Here is a 20,824-nt window from a genome sequence, read left to right on the forward strand (position 1 = left end):
CAATCCTTCGATAGGGACAACCATATATAATAGACACGTTAGGTTCATTTTTCATATCCTTTTCGCGCGGCCCGCCGCCGTGCTAGACAGGAGTATTCATTTGCCCTGTGTTGTTCATTCATATGCTGAACGCTCACTCATTGTCCTTTCAGTCCTCTTTTTTTTCGCACGTTCAGTCACCATGGCACAATCTACTAATTCAAATATTCTCAGTTTGAGCCATTACGGCCCTGTCAGCCGCTGCCGCATTGCAGCTCGGAGTCGCGGTTCCGGGTGCGCCAGTCAAGGTCAGGGGATCTATGCTCAGTCTGGTCACTGACTTCAGTTCCTCCCTCCAGTCTCCGTACGTAATTTGTATAGGAATTCCAATTGTCATACTGACTTACTACCAAGTTTATTTAGCCACATCTACGACTGGTAATCACCAAGACAGCGCTGCTACGATTCGCAGTAGTTGTGCCAGTGAGCCACAAGAATGATATGCAACCCTAAACCCTATGTCCGTACTTCTACACCCGTACGCAATCCTTGGGCGCTTGTAGGAGCTTTCCATTCAGTTGGATTTGAAATATTCCTCACTACTTCCGATGATGCCACTGAACGGAAACCTTCATAATCATACATGAAAATCGTAAAGCATGCCCGTGCCTATCCACTCCACCTTACTAATCTTGTTCGAGCACAGCCCAAGTCAAGTCATCCACAGTAGTATAGATGACACCAAGCTGCAAAAGCTCATCACCGGCCCGAGCAACGACAGCCATGTCGACGCCAAGGTTCGCCGCGATGACGTTTGCATGTAACCCCTCGTTCGTCTGTGGCGACTCGCTGAGATACTTATATACCCTCCTTGCCGTCGGGCTCGCCTGCGCCAGATTCGGCGGTCCGTATGACCCTCCCGCGGTCTGCTCCGGCTGCTGTGCACCTCCAGTGACCTGGCCTCCACTTGTTGCTCCGGCAAGGGGTCCGCGAGTATAGTATAAATGGACGACGGTTGCCTCGAGTAGATGATATGAAACCTCGTTGTAGTCCTCCACGGGGCGGATGATAGCCGCACCAACGTGTTTCTTATCATGGAAGCTCTTGAGCTTGCCGAATACGCGGCAGTAGGATCCTTCGACTAGTCTGGCCTTGAGCGGGTTCTGTTCTGCAGCGTCGGCGTCAATCCACAGTTTCGCTTCTATGCCGCCTGTGCCGTCGTCGAGCTTGTAGGTGACGTTGGTGACTTGTGTTGAGATATTCATGATTTTGCCGACGAATGTAATCTTTGAAGCTGTCAGTTGTGTCTCATCATATGCTTCAGGGAAGTCGAATGGCGTACTTGGGTCACTTTGCTCCCGTCAATATTGAATTCGTCGCCCATTGGCTCTGCCTCAAGAATTTGTTTGATGGTTACAGGCCGTAATGAGTCGCTTGAGAAGTCCTATCAAGAAGGTAAGCGGATGGTATCACAAGCACCGAGATTCAAGTTATTACCTTCCGTCCACCGGGCGTGGTTTGGCTTCCTTCGCCTGGAATAAACCCCCCTCCCCGTCCGCCTCCGCCGGCATAGGATGTGTATGACGTCTCGTAGTTGTTGTAATCTTATTCTGTTAGTATATTCTCCTGAGAGTCTTGGACATAATCATAACCTACTCATGGTGTTGCGTTGCGGAACTTGAGATTGTATGAGAGCCTTGCAATGTTGGCGGGGGACGCGACGTGAGACGCGATGCGCGAGCACGTGCCTGCGGGACGCCAAGATTTCGCGAACGTCTGCGGCCCGTGCACCAAATTTTCGAAACCTGGAGAAATTCAGAAAGCAGAGCTCAGCGTGGACAGCTTGTTGATTTGTCGACAGAACGACGCTGTGTAGAGGACGAATCGAACGTCATGACTCCTCGCGCGAGCTCCCCGGCGCTGTCGGAGAGCGGTTTCGACATATCAAATGCGCTTTTCGGGGGGGACGATTTGTTCTCCGCACAGCAGAAGGGCGGCCCAAATGAACTGGGCGTTGACCTCGATATCGGGGGAGTAGATGGATCGGACGATGAAGCTTTCATTGCTGCGCAGCAGGCTGCCTCCAACAGAAGAGCTTCCAATCTGAAAGGCAAGACTGTCAAGAAAGGTGGAGGTTTTCAGGCCATGGGCTTGAATGCAGCATTGTTGAAAGCTATCACGCGGAAAGGCTTCTCGATACCGACTCCTATACAGTAAGAAAATCAGAGTTTTCATGAAGGCGGTTCTCTGGCTGACTCCTCGCACAGGCGGAAAGCCATTCCCCTTATTCTCGACGGCCAGGATGTTGTTGGCATGGCCCGAACAGGATCAGGAAAAACCGCAGCGTTCGTCATCCCCATGATCGAAAAGCTTAAGGCACATAGTGTCAAAATTGGTGCACGCGCTGTCGTCCTTTCACCCTCTAGAGAGTTGGCCCTACAAACGTTGAAGGTCGTCAAAGAGCTTGGAAAAGGTACGGATCTGAGGACAGTGCTCCTTGTCGGAGGAGACAGCTTGGAGGAACAGTTCAGCGCAATGACTACGAACCCTGACATCATCATCGCCACTCCTGGTCGTTTCCTCCATCTGAAGGTGGAGATGGGCTTGGAATTGAGCTCAGTCAAGTATATCGTGTTCGACGAAGCCGACCGTTTGTTCGAAATGGGGTTCGCTACACAACTCGCGGAGATTCTTCATGCCATGCCCACGACAAGGCAAACCCTGCTCATCTCAGCGACGCTTCCGAAGTCACTCGTGGAATTCGCCAGAGCCGGTCTCCAAGAGCCGAAGCTAATACGCTTGGACGCTGACTCAAAAGTATCCCCTGACCTCGAGAATGCATTCTTCTCAGTCAAGAGTGCCGACAGAGACGGTGCCTTGCTACACATCTTGGAAGATGTAATCAAAATGCCGACGGGAGAAACGGAAGCTGCGAAGCGGGCAAAAGAAGCTGGCGCAAATCCAATCAATAGTAAGAAGCGGAAAAGGGCAGCACCCGAAGGCTCCAACCCGGCCGATTCACCCACTGCTCATTCTACCATTATTTTTGCAGCGACAAAGCATCGAGTAGAGTACCTCTCTAGTCTGCTACGGTCTGCTGGCTATGCTGTCTCCTATGTCTACGGAAATCTGGACCAAACTGCTCGGAAACTACAAGTACAGGACTTCAGAGCCGGTCTGACAAATATTCTTGTTGTGACGGACGTCGCGGCAAGAGGTATTGACCTTCCAGCTCTCGCAAACGTTATCAACTACGACTTCCCGTCACAACCAAAGATCTTCGTCCATCGAGTAGGGAGAACGGCCCGTGCTGGCCGCAAAGGCTGGAGCTACAGCCTTATCCGAGACTCAGATGTGCCTTACCTAATTGATTTGCAGCTTTTCCTTGGCAAGCGACTTGTCGCCGGCAAGTCATCTGGCAAAGACCCCAACTTTGCCCAGGATATAGTTGTGGGAAGTCTCGTGCAAGACCAGTTGGCTAGGTCCACCGAATTTGTCAACAAACTGCTGGAGGAAGATGAAGATCTCGTATCCTTGCAGACTGTGGCTGGCAAAGGTGAAAGCCAATACACCAGGACGCGCAATTCGGCCTCAGCTGAGTCTGTAAAACGGTCAAAAGAGCTACTGTCAAGAGGCGGCTTCACTGAGACTCATCCGCTCTTCGAAGATAAAGTGCAGGACGCTGAGCGGGAGAAAGAGAAAATGTTGGCAAGAATCAGCTCTTTCAGACCTTCAGAGACTGTCTTCGAGTTAGGGAAGAGGGGCAATGCGGACGAAATGGTGGAAGTTGTCCGTAAGAGAAGGGAGCAAATTGTTAGTCGCAAAAAACGGCAGGCTGAAACTGCGGACGAGAAGCCCTCCCTGCAGGACGAGGCAAACGACAATGGTTCGGATATTGAAGCTGTGCACGATGATGCGCACACGGACTCCGGTTCTGAGGATGTCGAGCTCGAGATTTCGGTGGCCCATCCCAGCTCAAGAAGCGCCAATTCCGATGATTGGCAAAAGCAAGACTCGGAATACTTCATGTCTTACACTCCGAAGGGCCTGAACCTTGCAGAGGATCGGGCTTACGGCGTGCATTCGGGATCCTACAACACAGCACGAGAACACTCGAATTTCGTCGAGGCCGCCAGGGGTGCGCAAATGGATCTAGCGAATGACGAGACGCGTGGATTTGGTGAGCCCAGCAAAGCGCGTGGCATGCGCTGGGACAAGAAGAGTAAGAAATATGTGGCGAGAGCCAATGACGAGGACGGTTCCAGGGGCGTGAAAATGGTGCGAGGCGAGAGCGGGCTCAAGATTGCTGCCAGTTTCCGCAGCGGGCGCTTCGATGAATGGCGGAAGGCGCACAAGATCGGTCGTATGCCTCGCATAGGAGAGACAGAAACCCCGGGTAGAGCCATGCCACAAAACGGCGGACGTCGCTTCAAACACAAGGCAGAGAAAGCACCCAAAGAGGCAGACCGTTATCGTGACGATTACCATGTACGAAAGAAGAGGGTGCAGGAGGCCAAGGAAAAGCGGACTGGCAGATTCAAGGATGGAGCTGGCAAGAATGAGCTCAAGGGCGTCGATGACGTCCGGAAGCAACGGAAGCTCAAGGAGAAGCGCCGGGAGAAAAATGCAAGGCCATCCAAAAAGAGGAAGTTGTGAGGACGACAGGCGCAGTTGTTTTCTTCATTTCCACATTGCAACCATCTACGATGAAGTGAGGACGACGCGTATGGTAGTACACTAGCCGCTGTGGCTTTCGGTTGTATAGGATATCATTCGGCCATTTCGATATTGCCAATAATCGAGAGATTCTCACGCGGTGTCGACACTGGCCAACGACAGGCTACGCGCCGCATACTGCATGTCTATGTGCGCTTTGGGGCACTCACGCAGTCGTTCTCAGGGTCGAAGTTCACACACCAACATGTTGTGCCTCATGCTAAGCCTACATCTCAGCCACAGGGTTCCGGAGAGCGGAATATGGTGTTGTACCACTCTGTCCTGCCTATCTAAGCGATATTGACGATAGATCGCAGGAGTCACGCGGATTCGCATCTGAGATTAGTACTTGACGGTCAACGCTAACGCGGCCCTGGTGTACCACGGTGAATGCAAGGCGTAAGCGCAGACAGCCCGACGGACTACGGTCCAAAATTAGCTCAAGTATATTATTTGACTAGTACAAGCGATCTCATGAGCCAGGTCAAACGGAGTTTCGAGCACATGGCGAGCAGGCATGTTACGACAGGAGAATTTCCAGCCGGAGCAACTGTTCAAGTCGGCAACTACTCAGGCATACCGAAGCCACATATGCCAGTATCACTCGTGACTTCACACACAATTCTCGGCCCTTTGAGTCTTCAACGGAGGATTTGCTCGCTTCAAGACAAAGCAGGTGACGCTACGTACCCACAGGCAGAGTCTCAGGCAGAGTCTCTCTCAGTTCGACAAGCTGCTACGTAGGATGAACGATACTTGGTGTCGCTGTGGGGTGCATCACAGATTCCCGTATCCAGGTGCTACAAATTGGGCTCCACACTGGCATTGACGCTACCCGTTATTCCGTTACCCCGTGTCAATCGAACCTACTGTGTACTAGGCTGTCGGTGTTTCCGGTTATCGATTTAACGACCATTTGTATCACCATGTCACAAAGAAAACAACGAGCTGCCGGTATTGGCTCAAGCATCCGCGTAACACCACTTGCGTTCCTAAAGGTACAATCGCAATTTCGTTTAAAGCAGACGGCGAAGTTACCACTCATTTGGTTCTTTGGAGCTGATGAGACCACGCATCCAATATGCGTGAGGATTGTGGTTGATAAACAACCGAGGGAGAACCTCAGGCCTCCCCCATAAAGCTCAGTCCGACCAACGACTCGCAAGGTTATTCAAACATCTGTGCCCTCACTCGGTCCCCGGGCCCCTGACGGAAACATGTCGCGGCAGCGGACGGATCCTGCAAAGCTCGCGTGTGCATTCACGAGGGGGCGCTTGGCTGCAGCAAGGGACAAGGGAGACAAGCCGCTCTCAAATGGTTTGCAGATCCTACGGTTGAATCCGTATTAATCCTGGTCCCCGGGCTCGCACGCGGCCAACATGGGAAGTTCTGACGGTTTTTCGATGGATTCGATGGCTTCGATGGCTTCGATGGCTTCGAGAACGCACGTCACGACGGGCGGCTGCATGGACGGTGGTGCCGACGCCTCATCGGTCGGTTCTGTGGCACTCGAGTCTCCTCCAGTGCGCCTGAACCACGTGACACTGGACATCTCGTCCTCCGCCCGTGGAACCTTCGAAAAGCGGATGAGGACTTCACGGTTCCCGATGACAGGGCGCTGGGCGGCTGTGGGACGACGCGGACTCGCCTCGCTGCACGTTAAAAGGTTGGGGCGAGACGAGCCAATAAATGGGACAAAGGGTAATAGGACCTGCTGTTATTGACAATACTTCCGCTCTTTTTTTGGGCGCATCCTTTAAGGCTAAATTCATTTGGGCATGACACCCAAACCGCCGGACAAAGTCACGGCGTTGGAAGTGCACGCAGGACGCATGGTAGACATGCATCGCGACTCGTACGATTTGCCCGAGATGTACAGCGCTAGGCAGGAAAGCATCTACCATACGGAGTATTCCTCCTTCAAAAGGACCGACGTGAAGCGAGCGACGCTGCGATCCACCCAAGAGTCATCAGCTTACTGTGTGCAGTAGTCAGCACGCGGCGTCGGAGATAGCGACATGTTGGACGTGACGTGCCCTACTAAGGTTTGGAAAGTTCCGCGGTTGGAGAAGAGTTTGTCTACTTTTGCGCTTCGGGGAACGGTAGGATTATTGAGTGAGCTGCAAGGAGTTTTCTTGTCGTATCCAACGGGCAACGGCGCACACGTTGCGTTGTGGAAGCAATTGCTGGAGCTGACCAACACAGTATATTATATACGACGTGCTTTGGTTCGCACGTCAACAATTTCCCCGGAAAGCTATTCTTATCCCTTTTGCAATCTACGGTACAACATGCTGGTCCATCGGGTCGCGCTCTGGGGACCGGTTCGCTAGGGACTGACAGCCGCTCTTCCGAATCCAAGTTTCTCATCATGAGCCGTAGAAAGGCTGTGCACCCCCAAAACCCAGGCGGCCCCGTTGTACAGCATGTCGAACTTTCAGGACGGCGGCCATCAACGTGCTTTGTCACATGCAGCAGCCACGAGTCGTCCAGCAATGTGTCACAGTGAACAACAATCATTCTTCGGTTTTTGTGATTATTCCTGTCAACATAACATTATTGATTCGGGTTCGCTTGGTAGCCCACATATCGCACCGTTATTCCACTTCTGCTGGTGGTATCCGGGGTCAACTCCACACTGTCAGTGCGTTGCCGATGGCTAGTCACCGGCGCCATGAATCGCCCACTCCGGAGTACCTATTCCATCAACGAGAATACCCTCGGAAGGTTTTTCTATAGGGCGAGATCGTCAGCGGCAAGCCAAGATCGATAATCCATCTGCGCCGGAGCATTTCTTCTCCCGCATTATTGTCCATTGCTTTTTTCCATGGCGTCGACGCCGGACGGTCGCCATGGCTATAGCAGCGAGGATATACCATGAGGCCGAAAAGTTGGATTCAGGGACATGTGCAGATACCGGATCCCGTACTGACGGCGGGCAGTAGCCCTGAGCATACAAAAAGGGTGCATGCGCATGCCTGATGAGACCCTTCAGTATGCATGGCGTGATGGCGCTCGCAGGAGCGGATTTGGTGAGCTGAGGCAACGCTGGCGCTGGCCTACGACCAGGCGGTATTGGCTTAGCCGAAGCGTTGTGGGATTTGGGAAATGCCACCGAGGTTCAGGACGAATGCGGCATGACCTGCTGCTGTGGATGCGTGGAGACCAACGTGGAGACTGATGGAGACCATGGACAAGTCCCGCATTCTGCATGATATGATGAACCCTGGGTAATCTGATGTGGGTTTGGCGCGCCGGACGTACGACTGTTAGTGATGGTAGAGCACTCGGTAGGGAGTGTACTCTCACCCCAAAGTTCGACAGAAGGGCCGACCAGAAGCGAGCACCTGTCCTGCTCGAAGCCGTCGCCGTGAGGCACCGATGATATATCCCACTAACGGGTGGCTGCAAGCGTCAGACTCTCCCAAGAGCTCCCGAAAGCCAGAGTCAATTGTGCATCGCAACAAGGTGTCTCAAGGAAGACAGGGCACGCGGGAAGCTCATTCGCGGAGCCGAGTCTCCAATGATGGATGGTCATCCTACTACCTCTACCAGTACAGTACTTACTGTACAGTACCGTGTCGGGTCTGGATCCATCATCCTGCAGCGGCCAACAGCTGGGATAGGCGCTGCGGCAGCCGTGAGCCGCCCGCTGCTTGCCACGCGCAGAGGGCAGTTTCGCACAAGGAGCAGCATCCGCGAGCCAGCGTCTTTTCAAAGTCGGACCGTGGTTCTTTGGGCCTGGATGAGCGCTCCGGGGAGCCCATGACACGGACGCGCAACCGCCCTGCGACAGCTCTTGAGCTCTCAGGGCTGGCTGGCCCTTCTGCGTCGACCCTGTTCCGAAAGAACCATCAGCCGAACGTGGCCAGTCGTAAAAACATCGGTACAGGATGCGCCAGCCTCCCCGGGCTGGGGACAGGCCTCCCATGCCGCCCTCTTCTCTCCAAAGTTCCATGGCCCAGGGCTTGCCGTGGACCCGTGCTGTGACCCGTCATCCATCGTCTGCAGGTGTAAAGCAGGGATCTGGGGGGAGATCTGTTGTGGGCACAGTCGAGAGAAGGCCGATCGAGGTTATTACGAGACTTTCTCCGCCGAGCCACTGACACCTTTCTGCTGCCCTCTCAAGAGCCCTCCTGCAGCGTGTCCGTCAACGTCTCTCGGCCATTATTGTCAGCCTTTCACAACGAGCGTTCTCTACCGCCGCACCTTCACCACACCCGCTCCCTCCCTCGGCCCTGACAGCAACTACCCTGGCCAGCGGCTACCTACGCCTCGAAGCTGCAGAACGTGCCGTCCCCTCTCCCGCCCACAGGCCGAATCAAAGGCGAAGCAGGACTACTGAAGGACGAGACTGCAACAGGGTACTTCCAGAAAGGTAGCGTGATTATATTTCTTACATACGTACATGGGCACGTTTCGTTATATCACCCCCTCCCTGGCGCGCGCCGGACCTTCAACTCCCTCGCGCCCATCGGTAGCGTCCAGTAATAACCAGGACAATATGTAAACGTATGTGGCTCGGTCGCTGGCCCCGTCTCGTTTGGGTTTTTTGTTGTGTGTTTCTGGGCACTTCGTACCTTTTGCCTTTCTCACGACCATTGACGGCGAGTACGGTCTGATTCTGATCTTGAAGTGCAGAACCCGGAGTCGCCCACCGTGCTCGAGTCTTCCACTCAGGATCAATCCCACTTCTCGGATAGGGACTTGTGCTCGTCACCGAGCCGCGCTTGCCTCGCCGCCGCCTACTCGCAGCTTTGTGCTCCGGCTGCGGAAGCGGCGTTCGAGCGCCACGCCGTTCGAGCAATGCAGATATTGGCCCTCCCTCCTCTTACTTCACTCCCCCCAACGCCGCTTGGGCGACGTGAAGAGCCAGTCTCCCGCCTGGCCAAACTGCAGAACCAGTTCAGCCCCGCCAGGTCTGGACAGCACAGCTATCCCTCCCCGCCCATGTCAGATTCCCACTCTCCCTCCAGACGCTCAGCACATCTGGTTGAACCCGTCTACCCTCCATACCACGCTCCCGTCCATGACGTACGCAGGCTAGACTCGTTCGCGCCGCCGCCGCTGCCGCCTCCTCCTCCACCGCCTTTCGATCACCGTCCCGTCGATGGCCCGCAGCACTTGCAGCACCAACCACCACTCTACCCTGGGGAAGCAGCTCCAGCACCACCTCATCCGTATTCCTCACAAAGCCATGGATTCGACCCAGGTCACTATGGCAGCGTTCCGCCAATGCAACCCTACTACATGTATCCCCCTCCTCATGTCCCTGCGTATCACAGCACCCAACCTTCAGGACCCCAAGGTGCTCTACCTCCTGCCATTATCCCGCAACAAACGATAAGGCAGAAACCGGCAAGGAGGACAAAAGCGCATGTGGCGTCTGCATGCGTCAACTGCAAAAGGGCTCATTTGAGCTGTGATGTCCAGCGACCATGCGGGCGATGCGTCACCTCGGGCAAACAGGCAAGTTTCTCCCAAGAATTTGAAGCGATGGGCATGACTCTGACTCTGATGACTCTTTAGGATTCGTGCAAGGATGTACAGCACAAGAAGAGGGGACGGCCCAGGTTGAGAGAAAACGTGGAATTCGGAAAAGGCGAGGAAGGACGACGTTTCGGCGAGCTTGGGGTGCTGAAACCTGGGGTGTTCGATGGCCTTACAAGACCTTCTTCGCAGCCCGCCACTTGTTCTGAATCGCAGCAACCGTACGCTCAGCCTCCACCCTTTGCATTCTTGAACCTCGACTTGGTGATACAGAAATCGAATCAAGCGTTCGAGGAGCTGGTCGGTCCCACTGGCGACCTTCAGGGGCGAAGGTTGATGGATCTTTTGGATTCCCGCTCAGCTGAGACGTTGCATAAGGTGCCTGGCGATCTAAGGAATGAGCGGGATGTACGGGAACCGACATATATGCCTCCGATTGCGCCGCTCGGCCAGGATCCAATACAGTCTCTGGCCTTGGATACGGATGTCGACCATGTCAGCAAAGGATTCACAGACCGGACTTTCCTCCTCAACTTTCGTCTGCCAAACGATCAGCATCAACCTCTGAAATGTCAAATTCGGCTGGCCAAGACGTCGGTGTACTTCGTCACCTTGAGAGTGCTTACTCCTCCTCGACCGGCTGCTCCTCCGCTCCTCACCCAGCAACTCGCTCCACCCACTCCGATCCGCTTTTCCCACTCCCTATCCGCCCCGACGACTGCGCCCCCGAGAGACTTCCCATCACAGCAGGTCCCGCAGACAGCATCAGCAGAATCAGCACCTGCCTCGCCCTATTACAATTTCTCCTCCGTACGACCATCCCTCCCCACCATCAGCCCGGGCTCGTACGGCAGCAGTCCCTCTCATATCACGTATTCCTCCGCCACAGGCACGGGCACGGGACACGATCATAGCCATTTCTCCAATGTTGGGAAAGCGAGTGCTTCCCATCCGCAAACCATCCAGCATCACCCGCCCTCCTATCCGCCCGTCTCGCGCACCGATTCCATAATATCCGAATCCCCGTTGAGGTTTGAAGCTTTCAATAGGGATACGGAGCAGCCGAAAAGACTAGAGGGCCTGCATTTGCCGCCTATCAGAACGGCGTCGACGGGGTTTGGCGACAGTCCAGGTGGGAGAGAAAGTGTGAAGGAGAGGGGAGAGGCAGAGGAGGGAGGGAAGAGGAGGCGGTTGAATATCAGTGAGGTGTTGGAGTGAGGATCTTGTCCTTGAGGATGATGAAGACTTTGAAGAGAGAAGTTGCGACGGTGCGACGTGGTTCGAGTGTGCGCATGGCTTCGGCCAAGGGTGTTTTATCCATGCGCACGGTTCGCTGCACCACCTGGGAACCTGGGATATTGCGATCGGTTCATGGTTCCCCGGGCGGTTTGTCCAACCTGGCTGGCCGGCTTTCCGTGGTCTTGGTTCTACCGCCATTTCCGCATCTCGAGATTTCTGTTCCTGTTTGCGTGTTCTCTTTTTCGACTTGCTTTAACTTTGTTCTTCTTCCTTTGTTTTGGGTTTTGTCAGAACAAGATACCACTTTTTTCCCGGCTAGGCATTTATGGACGGATGGATGAATGGATGGAATATATGGACATGATGGAGATGATGCGAGGTACATAAATACATGGGATTTGGGCTTTTAAGGTTTCTTTTTTGATTGTGGACTATTTGGTCTTTGCGATGGATTCAGGAATGTTCATCGTCAGTTGCATGCCAGGCAGACAGAGAAACATGCATATGGTTCGGGTTTAGGCGTTTCTGGCTTTGGCTAGGGCCTCGCTGTTCTGGCATGACAAGGCAAGGTCTAGCACAGGACTTGTACATTGTGCGATATCTAGTTTGAGCGAGGCGAGTTGAGGAGAAATGTACGAATGAGGTCGTTGTTGGATATCGTGCAGCAAGGAATGTGCGGAGATTAGTCTGCAGGCTCATCGAACCGTCCTGTAGACTCTTTACAGCGGATTTAGATTAGATTCTGCAGGTTTCTGTAGACAGCTGTCTGGCGATTATATGGTATATGCCTCCACGGCTCTACAACTACGCGTGGGTTCATGGAGGTTACTTTGAACCTGAGCTGTTGAAACATAAAAGGCGGCTGAGGAAGCTCCTGTGGATGATTGCCTGCTCCTGACGTCGCTAGGGATAATTCGGGAGCCTCGAGGGAACATGGTCTTCTAAAATTATCTATATGATTCGTATGGCCTTGACTGGCTCCTTGACTACCTAGGTAGATTGTACCTAGGTGCCACTTAGGTACCCAGCATAGCCGGTCCCAATCAGCCCGAGAACATAGGTCCCAGGCTCGAATGCCATCCATCCAGATTCTAATGGGACTTCCTAACGCCGACGCCGGACCGTGCCCCGAATTTGATCACCCGAACGCCATGCTGTGCAGAAAGGATTGCCTAACAGGGGTGCCACACGGCATGCGCCGTGCCAGCACGGAGAGATTGAGGAGAAGATTGCCGCTCGCGATAGCAATCCCCCAGTATCCCCGCGTCCCCTCATCCCAACGTCTTCACCTTCTTCTTCTTCTTCTTCCCCGCATCTCCCCCCTTGGTGAACTCCCTCCAGGAATTGATCCTCGAATCCCTCGTCTTCTCCCACGCCTCCTCATGCTCCCTCTTCCTCTTCCTCGCCTCCATCTCCTCCTCCTCCTTCCGCTGCTGCCTCCCCTGCTCCCGCATCGCCGCATCGTGCTTCCTCTTCCGCTCCTTCGCATTCTCCATCAACACCCACTTGACCTTCTCATCCCACGCCTTCTTGAACTCTTCCCCTTTAACCTCCTCGTCGTCCCTCGTCAGCTTCAAGTCGCGCATCGTGAGCATGCGCGCATCCGCGATGGCCTCGTCCAGCTGCGACCGCTGCTTCTCGTCGACGAGCACCTCGAGCGCGACCTTGAGGCGGTCAAAGGCTTCGGGCGCCCGCGGGTGCGTCGTCTTGTCCGGGTGGATCAGGAGGGATTTTGTGCGGTACATTTTGCGAATGTCGGATTCGGGGACGCCCGGTTGGATGCCGAAGACGTCGTAGGCGTTGGCGCGGAAGGCGGCGAGGATGCCTGGCGGGGGAAGTTAGTACTTTTTTGGGTACATTTTGAGTGGAGTTGCTGGGAGGGTGGATGTACGCTCGATTTCGGCATCCTGTCGTGCTTGTTAGTTATCTGGGATTGTAATAGTAGTGTGCAGTGGGAAGCTCACCTTGTCGAATTCCTTTCCTGCGGCTGCCAGCTCGGCTTCGATATCCACATCGTCCTTGCCTGCCATATCTGTAGTGTTTCCTTCGATTATCTGGTGCAGGTAAATGATCGTATTATTAAGAGGAATTGTACTGGAAGGCTGACGGTGATCATGTTTATAGCGGCGAGTGGGGCGCGGAGGCTCTTGCTGGCCCGGGGTTTTACACCTTGGCACTCTCTTACCTCTAGCAGTTAGCGCAGGCGGGCGCCGCACATGGGCTCCGCACATCTATGCACGGACCATTGCCGTCACTTCAACATTTTTCTTCGCTGCGAGTCTGCAGAAACAGACGATGAGAAGCTGAAATGGTTGCGCCGGGGATAACAGGCTGCACGCGTCCAACAAAGGTGAAGAAGCAGGCGGGGGCGCAGAAGAGGAAGAGGGATGATGTAGATGTCGAGCAGCTGGAACAGGCGGTGGAGCAGTTGGTAAGACATTCCACTTATCAACTTTCAACCATGAGGACATGGGAAGGAAGCCAACTGACCGAATTATCAGGACCCAAAAAATGCCACCTACACCAACTTCACCGACCTCCCCCTCTCAGAGCCCACGAAACTCGGCCTCAAAGCCGCACATTTCGCCGTCATGACGGATATCCAGGCGCGCGCCATTCCGCTGGCTCTGAAGGGACATGATATCCTGGGCGCCGCGAAGACGGGGAGCGGGAAGACGCTGGCATTTATTGTACCCGTGCTGGAGAATCTATACAGGTTACAGCATGTTGGGATGGATGCGGGACTCGGCGCGTTGATCATCTCCCCCACCCGTGAACTCGCGATCCAGATCTTCGATGTACTGCGCAAGATAGGAAAACATGGACATATGTTTGCGGCGGGACTCATCATCGGCGGGAAGAGCCTCGAGGCCGAGAGGCAGGCCCTGTCGAGGATGAACATCCTCGTCGGAACACCAGGGCGTATTCTGCAGCACCTGTCGCAAACTGTCGCGTTCAATGTCGATGACTTGAAGATGCTGGTCCTTGACGAGGCAGATCGAATCCTAGACATGGGTTTCCAGCGCGACGTCGACGCCATCATCGAGTACCTCCCCAAAGAACGCCAGACGCTCCTCTTCTCCGCCACGCAATCCAAGAAACTGTCCGACCTCGCACGCCTTAGCTTACAGGAACCAGAATACGTCTCCGTCCACGCCGAAGATCGAACCGCTACACCCAAGACCCTCCAGCAAAACTACATCATCTGTTCCCTGGAAGAGAAACTGGATACCCTATGGAGTTTCATCCAAGCCAGCAAAAAGTCCAAAATCCTTTGCTTCTTCTCCTCGGCAAAACTCGTCCGCTTCGTCTATGAATCCTTCCGGCATATGCAACCCGGTATCCCACTCCTCCATATCCATGGCCGCCAGAAACAAGGTGCGCGTCTAGACACGACGGCGAAGTTCTCCGCGGCGAAATATTCCTGTCTCTTCGCTACCGACGTTGCGGCCCGTGGCTTGGATTTCCCCGCCGTCGACTTTGTCATCCAGGTGGATTGTCCTGAGGACGCAGAGACGTATATCCATCGCGTAGGCCGCACGGCGCGGTACAACCGTGAAGGGAGGGGTGTCTTGTTCCTCGCACCCAGTGAAGAGGAGGGCATGTTAAAGCGACTGGAGGCCAAGAAAGTCCCCATTGAGCTCATCAATGTGCGGCAGAAGAAGCGGCAGTCCATCAAGGATCAGCTGGTGCATATGCTGTTCAAGGATCCGGCGCTGAAGTATCTGGCTCAGAAGGCCTTCGTCACCTATGTCAAATCGGTCTATCTGCAGAAGGATAAGGAGATCTTCAAGCTTACCGAGTATGATCTGGAAGCGTTTGCGGCGAGTCTGGGCCTGCCGGGTGCGCCGAAGATCAAGTTCCTGAAAAATGACGATGCGAAGAAGAGAAAGGCAGAGTCAAGGCAGGAGATGCAGATTTCATCCTCGGAAGGCGAGGAGGAGGAGGATGAGCCAGCGAAGAAGAAGGTGAAGACGGTACGGACGAAATACGACCGCATGTTCGAACGCCAGAACCAGGACATCCTCGCCGACCACTACAAGAAACTCGTCCGAGACGATGATGCCGTGGATGGCGCCACTGCAGCCAAGGATACCGAGGGTGCTGAGCAACCTCATGCTAATGACAACGAAGACGACGATTTCCTGGCCGTCAAGAGGAGAATACCAGCCGAAGCGCAAGACGCCGAGTTTGCTCCTCCCATCTCGGAAGCGGATGCTGCGGCGCTCGAAGGCCGCAAAGTCGTGCATCTACAAGGCGCCTCGCAGCCCCTCATCATTGACAGCCATCGCCGCGAGAAGCTGCTCAAGTCGAAGAAGAAGCTTCTCAAGCTCAAGGACAAGGGGAAACGCATCATCTACGACGATGACGGGAACCCGCATGAGATCTACGAGCTTGAGAATGAGGAGGACTTCAAGGCTAAGGGCTTGCCGGAGGAGCAGCGCAGGAGATATCTCGAGGCTGCGAGGGAGGAGGTGCAGGTTGCGGATGTGGAGGATAAGGCTGCGGCGAAGGCGAAGAGGAGGGAGAAGATGAGGAAGAGGAAGGAGCGGGAGAGGGCGGAGATGGAGGGGTTGGAAGGGGGTGTGGAGATTGGGGATACGGGGGTGGATGCCCTGGCGAATTTTAGGGCGGATGCGGAGAGTAGTGCGGGTGAGGAGGAGAGGGGGAGGGAGGAAGAGGTGGAGGAGGAAGAGGAAGAGGAGCAGTCGAAGAAGAAGGGGAAGAAGCAGAAGAAGTGGTTCGAACAGGACTCTGACGACGAGGAGGCGTCGAGTAGGAATAAGAAGAAGGGGATGAAAAACAATGGCCCTATTGTGCAGGAGTTGGAGGCTCTGGAGGATCTCGAGGAGATGGCTGCAGGGTTGCTGGGCTGATGGACTCATCCTGCCCCACTGCTGGAAGGGCGAGGTCTGCTTGTTAAGCATTGAGGCTCACATCAAGGAAGAGCTCGACAGACTTGTGAATAGCGTCACATCATCACGAGTAGAGCGAAACATTTCCCAGGGTTTTTCTTCATGATCAATGTAGGCTCGGTATTCCCTAGGTCTGGTGCTAGAAACCGACGCTCGCATCACCGGGCGGTGACATATATACATACATCCATGGATCATGAGTTGCGACTTAGCGGTGGTGACGCCTCGAGAGCTCACCAAAACACATCACCACATCACTGGCACGGGGGACGGACTTCACTTTTTTGATAATGCCATTTCCTTCCTATGGTATTTCATATGCAGTGCAGAGTTTTCGGGTATCTTCATAAGGGGGGGAACTAATGCCACCCAGGTATGCACAAAACAATAAGTAGTCCTCCTTCACCTTCATCGCTCGTCTGTCGTCTCTCCCACCCTTCCATTCATCCGTGAGGACCTCATCCGTGCAGAGAAAGACACGCGCTGCAGAAAAAACACACTGGCTTCCAAATAAAACCAGCGGGACCAGATAACCCCCAGAGCCCAAGTATGCCAACTCCCTCCGAATAAAAAATATACCAGATAATCGATAAATCGCTTTCGTAGTGTAGTAGAACGCCGTTTTCCGCCTACTCCTTGAAACCGCCAAACGCCGAATTGCCGAGGAAGCCTGGTCTCCGCAAAAACGACAGCGGTACGGGAGACCAGTGGTGAGTTCAAACTTTGGGCTTTCGCCTCTAGCGACGTGCGCCGCCCACCTCTACTTGGTGAGATGTCCGCTCAAACCCCAATCTGCGCTTCTTCGCCATGCTCTGCCCATCGTCCTTGTCGGAACTGTCGTCTGCGAAACTCTCGCTGTACCCTTGGAACGAAGCATCCATGTAACTGCGCTTTGCACCGGGCCGCTCTGGTCTTGCTGCCCTGGCGGGTGGGGCGGCGACAGGTGTTGGTGCAGCTGATGGAGTAGGCATGTTCCTGTTCTGTGCACCTTCGGCAGTTGGCTTGGTCTTCAAAACTTCGTCGGTACCAAGATAGGTCCGCCACTTCTGTGCTTCTTGAGGCGGAAGAGCCCCGGGACCCATACCAGCAAAGGCATTGTTCATCAGTGATTCAAAGCCCCCGGTCAGTTTCTGTGTTCCCATGTCCAAGGCCTTTTCGAACTCATTCCCCATGATCCTCTGATTGCGATATTCTTCCTCGGGCCAGGCCATGTACTGTGTGAGGAGGTGCTCGTGCTTAACGGCTTTTGCTTTGCCTGCTATTTGCAACGCTTTGATGTGGCCTTCATAAGACTTTCTAAGCTTGTTAATCTTTTCTCCCGTATTTGGGTCAGTCCTTGCCACGGATTTGGCTGTGTCACTCAACCCAAAGAGGCTGAATAGATCTTCTGCCGGGTTTGGTCGGGACATTGGGTGAGCTAACGCACAAACCGTGTCAGTAACCCATGGCACAAGGTAGAACTGCAATTAGGAGGAACCTTACAGGTTTGCGCCAGCTTGAACAGACCGCTGCCAGGAATACCTCCTGCTGCAGCGCCTTGACCCGGGAGAGAACTCCAACTGTCCCGCTCATGATCGGTACGTCTGTCTACGCTGGGTGCACCTGTGTCATCCGCCGCATTGTCGGCCATCACGAAATCGCCGTCACCCTCATTATTGGAGGACGCAGCAGCACCCGAGAGGCTGCTTGGAGTCGCGAACGGTGGGGGGTTCGAAGCAGAGGCCGCCGATTGGGACGGTTGCTGGGACATGTGGACGGACGAGGGAGGAGTCATTTCGGAGGCTGGAGCGGTCGCATTCGTTCCAGACATTCCAAGTGAGTGCGTGTGCGTGGAAGGATAGGGTGGGGAGGTTGGAGTGTTAGGGTGAACAACGGTCTTTGTCTCTTCACGCGCCTTGGCGATACTGTGGTAGGGCGGCGATGTCGACAAGGAAGGCGAGAAGCGCCCCGTCAGACGCTGCCGCTTTGCCGTATGTTCGGACATGAGGATGACGACTTGGAGGACAGGCGGGTCGAGGAACTGAGAGCGGCGGGGTGGGTGGACGGAGGCGATCGGCTTGCTCGTCGCTCGCGGCTCGACCGCGGCAGCTGGGGACGGAGGGATCGTTCAAGGCGTGCGCATCCGTAATGAAGTCGCCGTGCCAGAGATTGCGAGCAGTGGGTGTGTAGGTTTTAGAATCGAGCGCCGGCGCTGGGTTTGGGGCGGCGGTGGAGTGACGATGGCGGAGGTAGAAGGTGGAGGTGGTGAGTGAAGAGGAGAGCCCTGCAAGCGGCCCAGCGTTGAGCCTGGCCTGGCTGAATCGACGTAGCGCGCACGTGATCGGGGCTAACGGCGCCGGGGATTCCTCGGCAGTACTTGGAAACTCTTGGAAACAAACCTGATGATGAGACACCAAACAACGAACCATCAGTCACTTTGCGTCCTCTGCGACCATGCAGGACAATCCAGCGTAGGGCTAGCACCAATGCGCACATTCACTGAAGAGAAGGCCCAATATGGATGAAGCGGGCCCTCAAACTTCCCGCCCTGGCCAACCCGCCGTTCTCTCGAGCCGCAACTCAGGCGAACCGCAGACGTCGTCCACCTCCACTGACCCTCCACGGGTGCAGCAGCCTCGGCCGCAAGCTCTACCCTCGCGGTCCGGTCCTAGTTCCATCCTCGTATCACCGCGCCAGAAAGGCAACCCCATACTGAACAGCGTTCGCTCAGCGGCTTGGGAGTACTCCGACATTCCAGCCGACTACGTGCTGGGCGCAACCACGTGCGCGCTGTTTCTCTCTCTCAAGTACCACCGCTTGCACCCAGAGTACATCTACAATCGCATTCGCGACCTGAAGGGCCAGTATAAGTTGCGCGTGTTGCTCACCATGGTGGATATTGAGAATCACGAAGAGACCCTGCGTGAACTGTCGAAGACCTCGTTGATCAACAATGTGACCATCATGCTTTGCTGGAGCGCCCAGGAAGCCGGCCGGTACTTGGAGTTGTTTAAGACGTTTGAGCATGCTGCCCCTACCAGTATCCGAGCTCAACAGTCAACTAGCTACTCGGATAACCTTGTGGATTTCATCACAGTGCCACGCAGTATCAACAAGACTGACGCTCTGGGCCTGGTCTCAAACTTTGGAAGCATACGCACCGCTATCAATGCGTCCCCGGAGGAGATTGGCATGATCGCTGGATGGGGGGAGAAGAAGGTTCAGCGTTGGTGTAACGCCGTGAGAGAGCCCTTCAGGGTTCAGAAGGCCGCAAAGCGCGGTCCAAATTCCCGTAGCACCAGAGCGACGATGTCAGGAGATGTAACGATTGAAGAGGGAGCAGGAGAAGCTCGGGAGGAAGCAGATGCAGATAAGAGGCCCCCGCATCGTTTAGCTGAGGACGGTCGGGCCTGGCAACTGGACGGAGATGTCGAGGAAGCTATGCGCGAAGCAGAACGCGTCGCTGTTGAAGGCCAGTCTCATGAGCCATCTACGCAGCAGATGTCAGCGAACCGAACATCCGTGGAAGAGCCCATGACCGAGGGCATTATGGCGGCCTTGAATAAACTGCGGCAACAGTGAATAACAGAATAGTGTGCCCTTGAGCATTTTGATCAGTGATCTCCCTGCCATCGTGCACATTGCCCATCACTACAGCCACTTCTGGGCATTGCCCAAACCAGTTAGACGCTCCTGCACGCCCTGCACGCCTCGCTTTTCTCCCTTTGCCGCTGGCATTTTGACTTGAAACTCTTCCTCAGCTTCATTCACCGGCGGACCATGGGCTTCTCTAGCCTCCCTTCGGAAATCCAGCTTCAGGTTTTCAGCTATGCAGATATACCGACGCTGAAAGCTGCTCGTAGAGTCTCTCGTCAGTCACGGGTACGTTACACCATATCCCATATTTCATAGGAGATGCTAATTCGCGTGAAGTAAGCAAGCTTCTGTTGAGAGCACGCCCTTCGTGCGTCAGATGTAATCAGCACTTTATACTATCTATGTATTTTGATCGATCAAGAGTTCAACCTCACAATTGCTGCTTGAGCCGTCCAATATCTCGGCCCTTGCCATTGTTCTTCGGCTGATGAGTTCCGCGAGATACAGGGACAATGCTTCTCAATACCTGTTCAAGCAAGCACTAATATGTCCACGGAAAATTGTGCTACGAGCCCGGAGGAACATCTCTCAGCACCCAGTCTACTCTACTTATGTTGGGGAACTAGTTTTTGATGCGTCTATAGCTGATCCCTACCTGGTTGAGAATCCTAGGATTTACGATCGCAGAGTAGAAGTAGAGCTCGGTCCTCATGGCGAATCTACGCGTGATTCTCAAAGGTATTATGGCCTTTGCTTGTTGAGTTGCTTGGCGCTGATGTTCTGGGCTTGCCACGACCAGGTACTGGAGTTACAGAGCCTACGTAAAGCTTTTCAATGACCAGAAAGAGCTTTATGAAAACGGCATATTCACTCGTGAGCTTGAAACAGCCCTTAAGCGGATGCCAAAT

At 54.4% G+C, this 20,824-nt stretch overlaps 10 protein-coding genes across 10 annotated transcripts; 6 read left to right on the forward strand and 4 right to left on the reverse strand.

The window, feature by feature from the left end:
- Positions 1 to 665: 665 nt before the first annotated feature.
- Positions 666 to 1,581, reverse strand: EI97DRAFT_377930 (replication protein A, subunit RPA32; the record flags this gene model as incomplete). The annotated part of the gene is made up of 3 exons (XM_033795637.1): positions 666 to 1,265; positions 1,322 to 1,423; positions 1,477 to 1,581. Coding segments are annotated over 3 exons (807 nt in total), but the record flags the coding sequence as incomplete, so codon positions are not given.
- Positions 1,582 to 1,872: 291 nt separating this feature from the next.
- EI97DRAFT_377760 (ATP-dependent RNA helicase) lies at positions 1,873 to 4,635 on the forward strand (the record flags this gene model as incomplete). The annotated part of the gene is made up of 2 exons (XM_033795627.1): positions 1,873 to 2,192; positions 2,247 to 4,635. 2 exons carry the CDS (start codon positions 1,873 to 1,875, stop codon positions 4,633 to 4,635), a joined length of 2,709 nt encoding a protein of 902 aa, XP_033653805.1.
- A 1,962-nt stretch (positions 4,636 to 6,597) lies between these two features.
- EI97DRAFT_53802 (uncharacterized protein) lies at positions 6,598 to 7,439 on the reverse strand. The gene has a single exon (XM_033802896.1). It carries the CDS (start codon positions 7,213 to 7,215, stop codon positions 6,775 to 6,777), a length of 441 nt encoding a protein of 146 aa, XP_033653806.1. The 5' UTR covers positions 7,216 to 7,439; the 3' UTR covers positions 6,598 to 6,774.
- A 537-nt stretch (positions 7,440 to 7,976) lies between these two features.
- On the forward strand, positions 7,977 to 9,158 carry EI97DRAFT_53903 (uncharacterized protein). The gene has a single exon (XM_033802897.1). The coding sequence runs from the start codon at positions 8,077 to 8,079 to the stop codon at positions 8,683 to 8,685; it is 609 nt and encodes a 202-aa protein (XP_033653807.1). The 5' UTR covers positions 7,977 to 8,076; the 3' UTR covers positions 8,686 to 9,158.
- A 1-nt stretch (position 9,159) lies between these two features.
- EI97DRAFT_53904 (uncharacterized protein) lies at positions 9,160 to 10,373 on the forward strand. Its single transcript, XM_033802898.1, has 2 exons — positions 9,160 to 9,207; positions 9,332 to 10,373. The coding sequence occupies exon 2, from the start codon at positions 9,502 to 9,504 to the stop codon at positions 10,222 to 10,224; it is 723 nt and encodes a 240-aa protein (XP_033653808.1). The 5' UTR covers positions 9,160 to 9,207; positions 9,332 to 9,501; the 3' UTR covers positions 10,225 to 10,373.
- Positions 10,374 to 10,616: 243 nt separating this feature from the next.
- EI97DRAFT_433675 (uncharacterized protein) lies at positions 10,617 to 11,450 on the forward strand. The gene is made up of 2 exons (XM_033798437.1): positions 10,617 to 10,725; positions 10,812 to 11,450. Exons 1-2 carry the CDS (start codon positions 10,679 to 10,681, stop codon positions 11,401 to 11,403), a joined length of 639 nt encoding a protein of 212 aa, XP_033653809.1. The 5' UTR covers positions 10,617 to 10,678; the 3' UTR covers positions 11,404 to 11,450.
- Positions 11,451 to 12,283: 833 nt separating this feature from the next.
- On the reverse strand, positions 12,284 to 13,540 carry EI97DRAFT_467487 (DnaJ-domain-containing protein). The gene is made up of 3 exons (XM_033801605.1): positions 13,389 to 13,540; positions 13,316 to 13,331; positions 12,284 to 13,249 (listed from the first exon to the last, which is right to left on the reverse strand). Exons 1-3 carry the CDS (start codon positions 13,452 to 13,454, stop codon positions 12,696 to 12,698), a joined length of 636 nt encoding a protein of 211 aa, XP_033653810.1. The 5' UTR covers positions 13,455 to 13,540; the 3' UTR covers positions 12,284 to 12,695.
- Positions 13,541 to 13,684: 144 nt separating this feature from the next.
- EI97DRAFT_419229 (DEAD-domain-containing protein) lies at positions 13,685 to 16,611 on the forward strand. Its single transcript, XM_033796987.1, has 2 exons — positions 13,685 to 13,855; positions 13,926 to 16,611. Exons 1-2 carry the CDS (start codon positions 13,733 to 13,735, stop codon positions 16,299 to 16,301), a joined length of 2,499 nt encoding a protein of 832 aa, XP_033653811.1. The 5' UTR covers positions 13,685 to 13,732; the 3' UTR covers positions 16,302 to 16,611.
- Positions 16,612 to 16,619: 8 nt separating this feature from the next.
- On the reverse strand, positions 16,620 to 18,372 carry EI97DRAFT_433678 (Rox3-domain-containing protein). The gene is made up of 2 exons (XM_033798438.1): positions 17,823 to 18,372; positions 16,620 to 17,757 (listed from the first exon to the last, which is right to left on the reverse strand). The coding sequence occupies exons 1-2, from the start codon at positions 18,112 to 18,114 to the stop codon at positions 17,078 to 17,080; spliced, it is 972 nt and encodes a 323-aa protein (XP_033653812.1). The 5' UTR covers positions 18,115 to 18,372; the 3' UTR covers positions 16,620 to 17,077.
- A 464-nt stretch (positions 18,373 to 18,836) lies between these two features.
- On the forward strand, positions 18,837 to 20,754 carry EI97DRAFT_419231 (uncharacterized protein; the record flags this gene model as incomplete). The annotated part of the gene is made up of 3 exons (XM_033796988.1): positions 18,837 to 19,897; positions 20,114 to 20,194; positions 20,418 to 20,754. 3 exons carry the CDS (start codon positions 18,837 to 18,839, stop codon positions 20,752 to 20,754), a joined length of 1,479 nt encoding a protein of 492 aa, XP_033653813.1.
- Between the last annotated feature and the right edge of the window lie 70 nt (positions 20,755 to 20,824).

Source organism: Westerdykella ornata (assembly GCF_010094085.1).
Source record: "Westerdykella ornata strain CBS 379.55 unplaced genomic scaffold EI97scaffold_11, whole genome shotgun sequence".
NCBI classification, from domain to species: Eukaryota; Fungi; Ascomycota; class Dothideomycetes; order Pleosporales; family Sporormiaceae; genus Westerdykella; species Westerdykella ornata.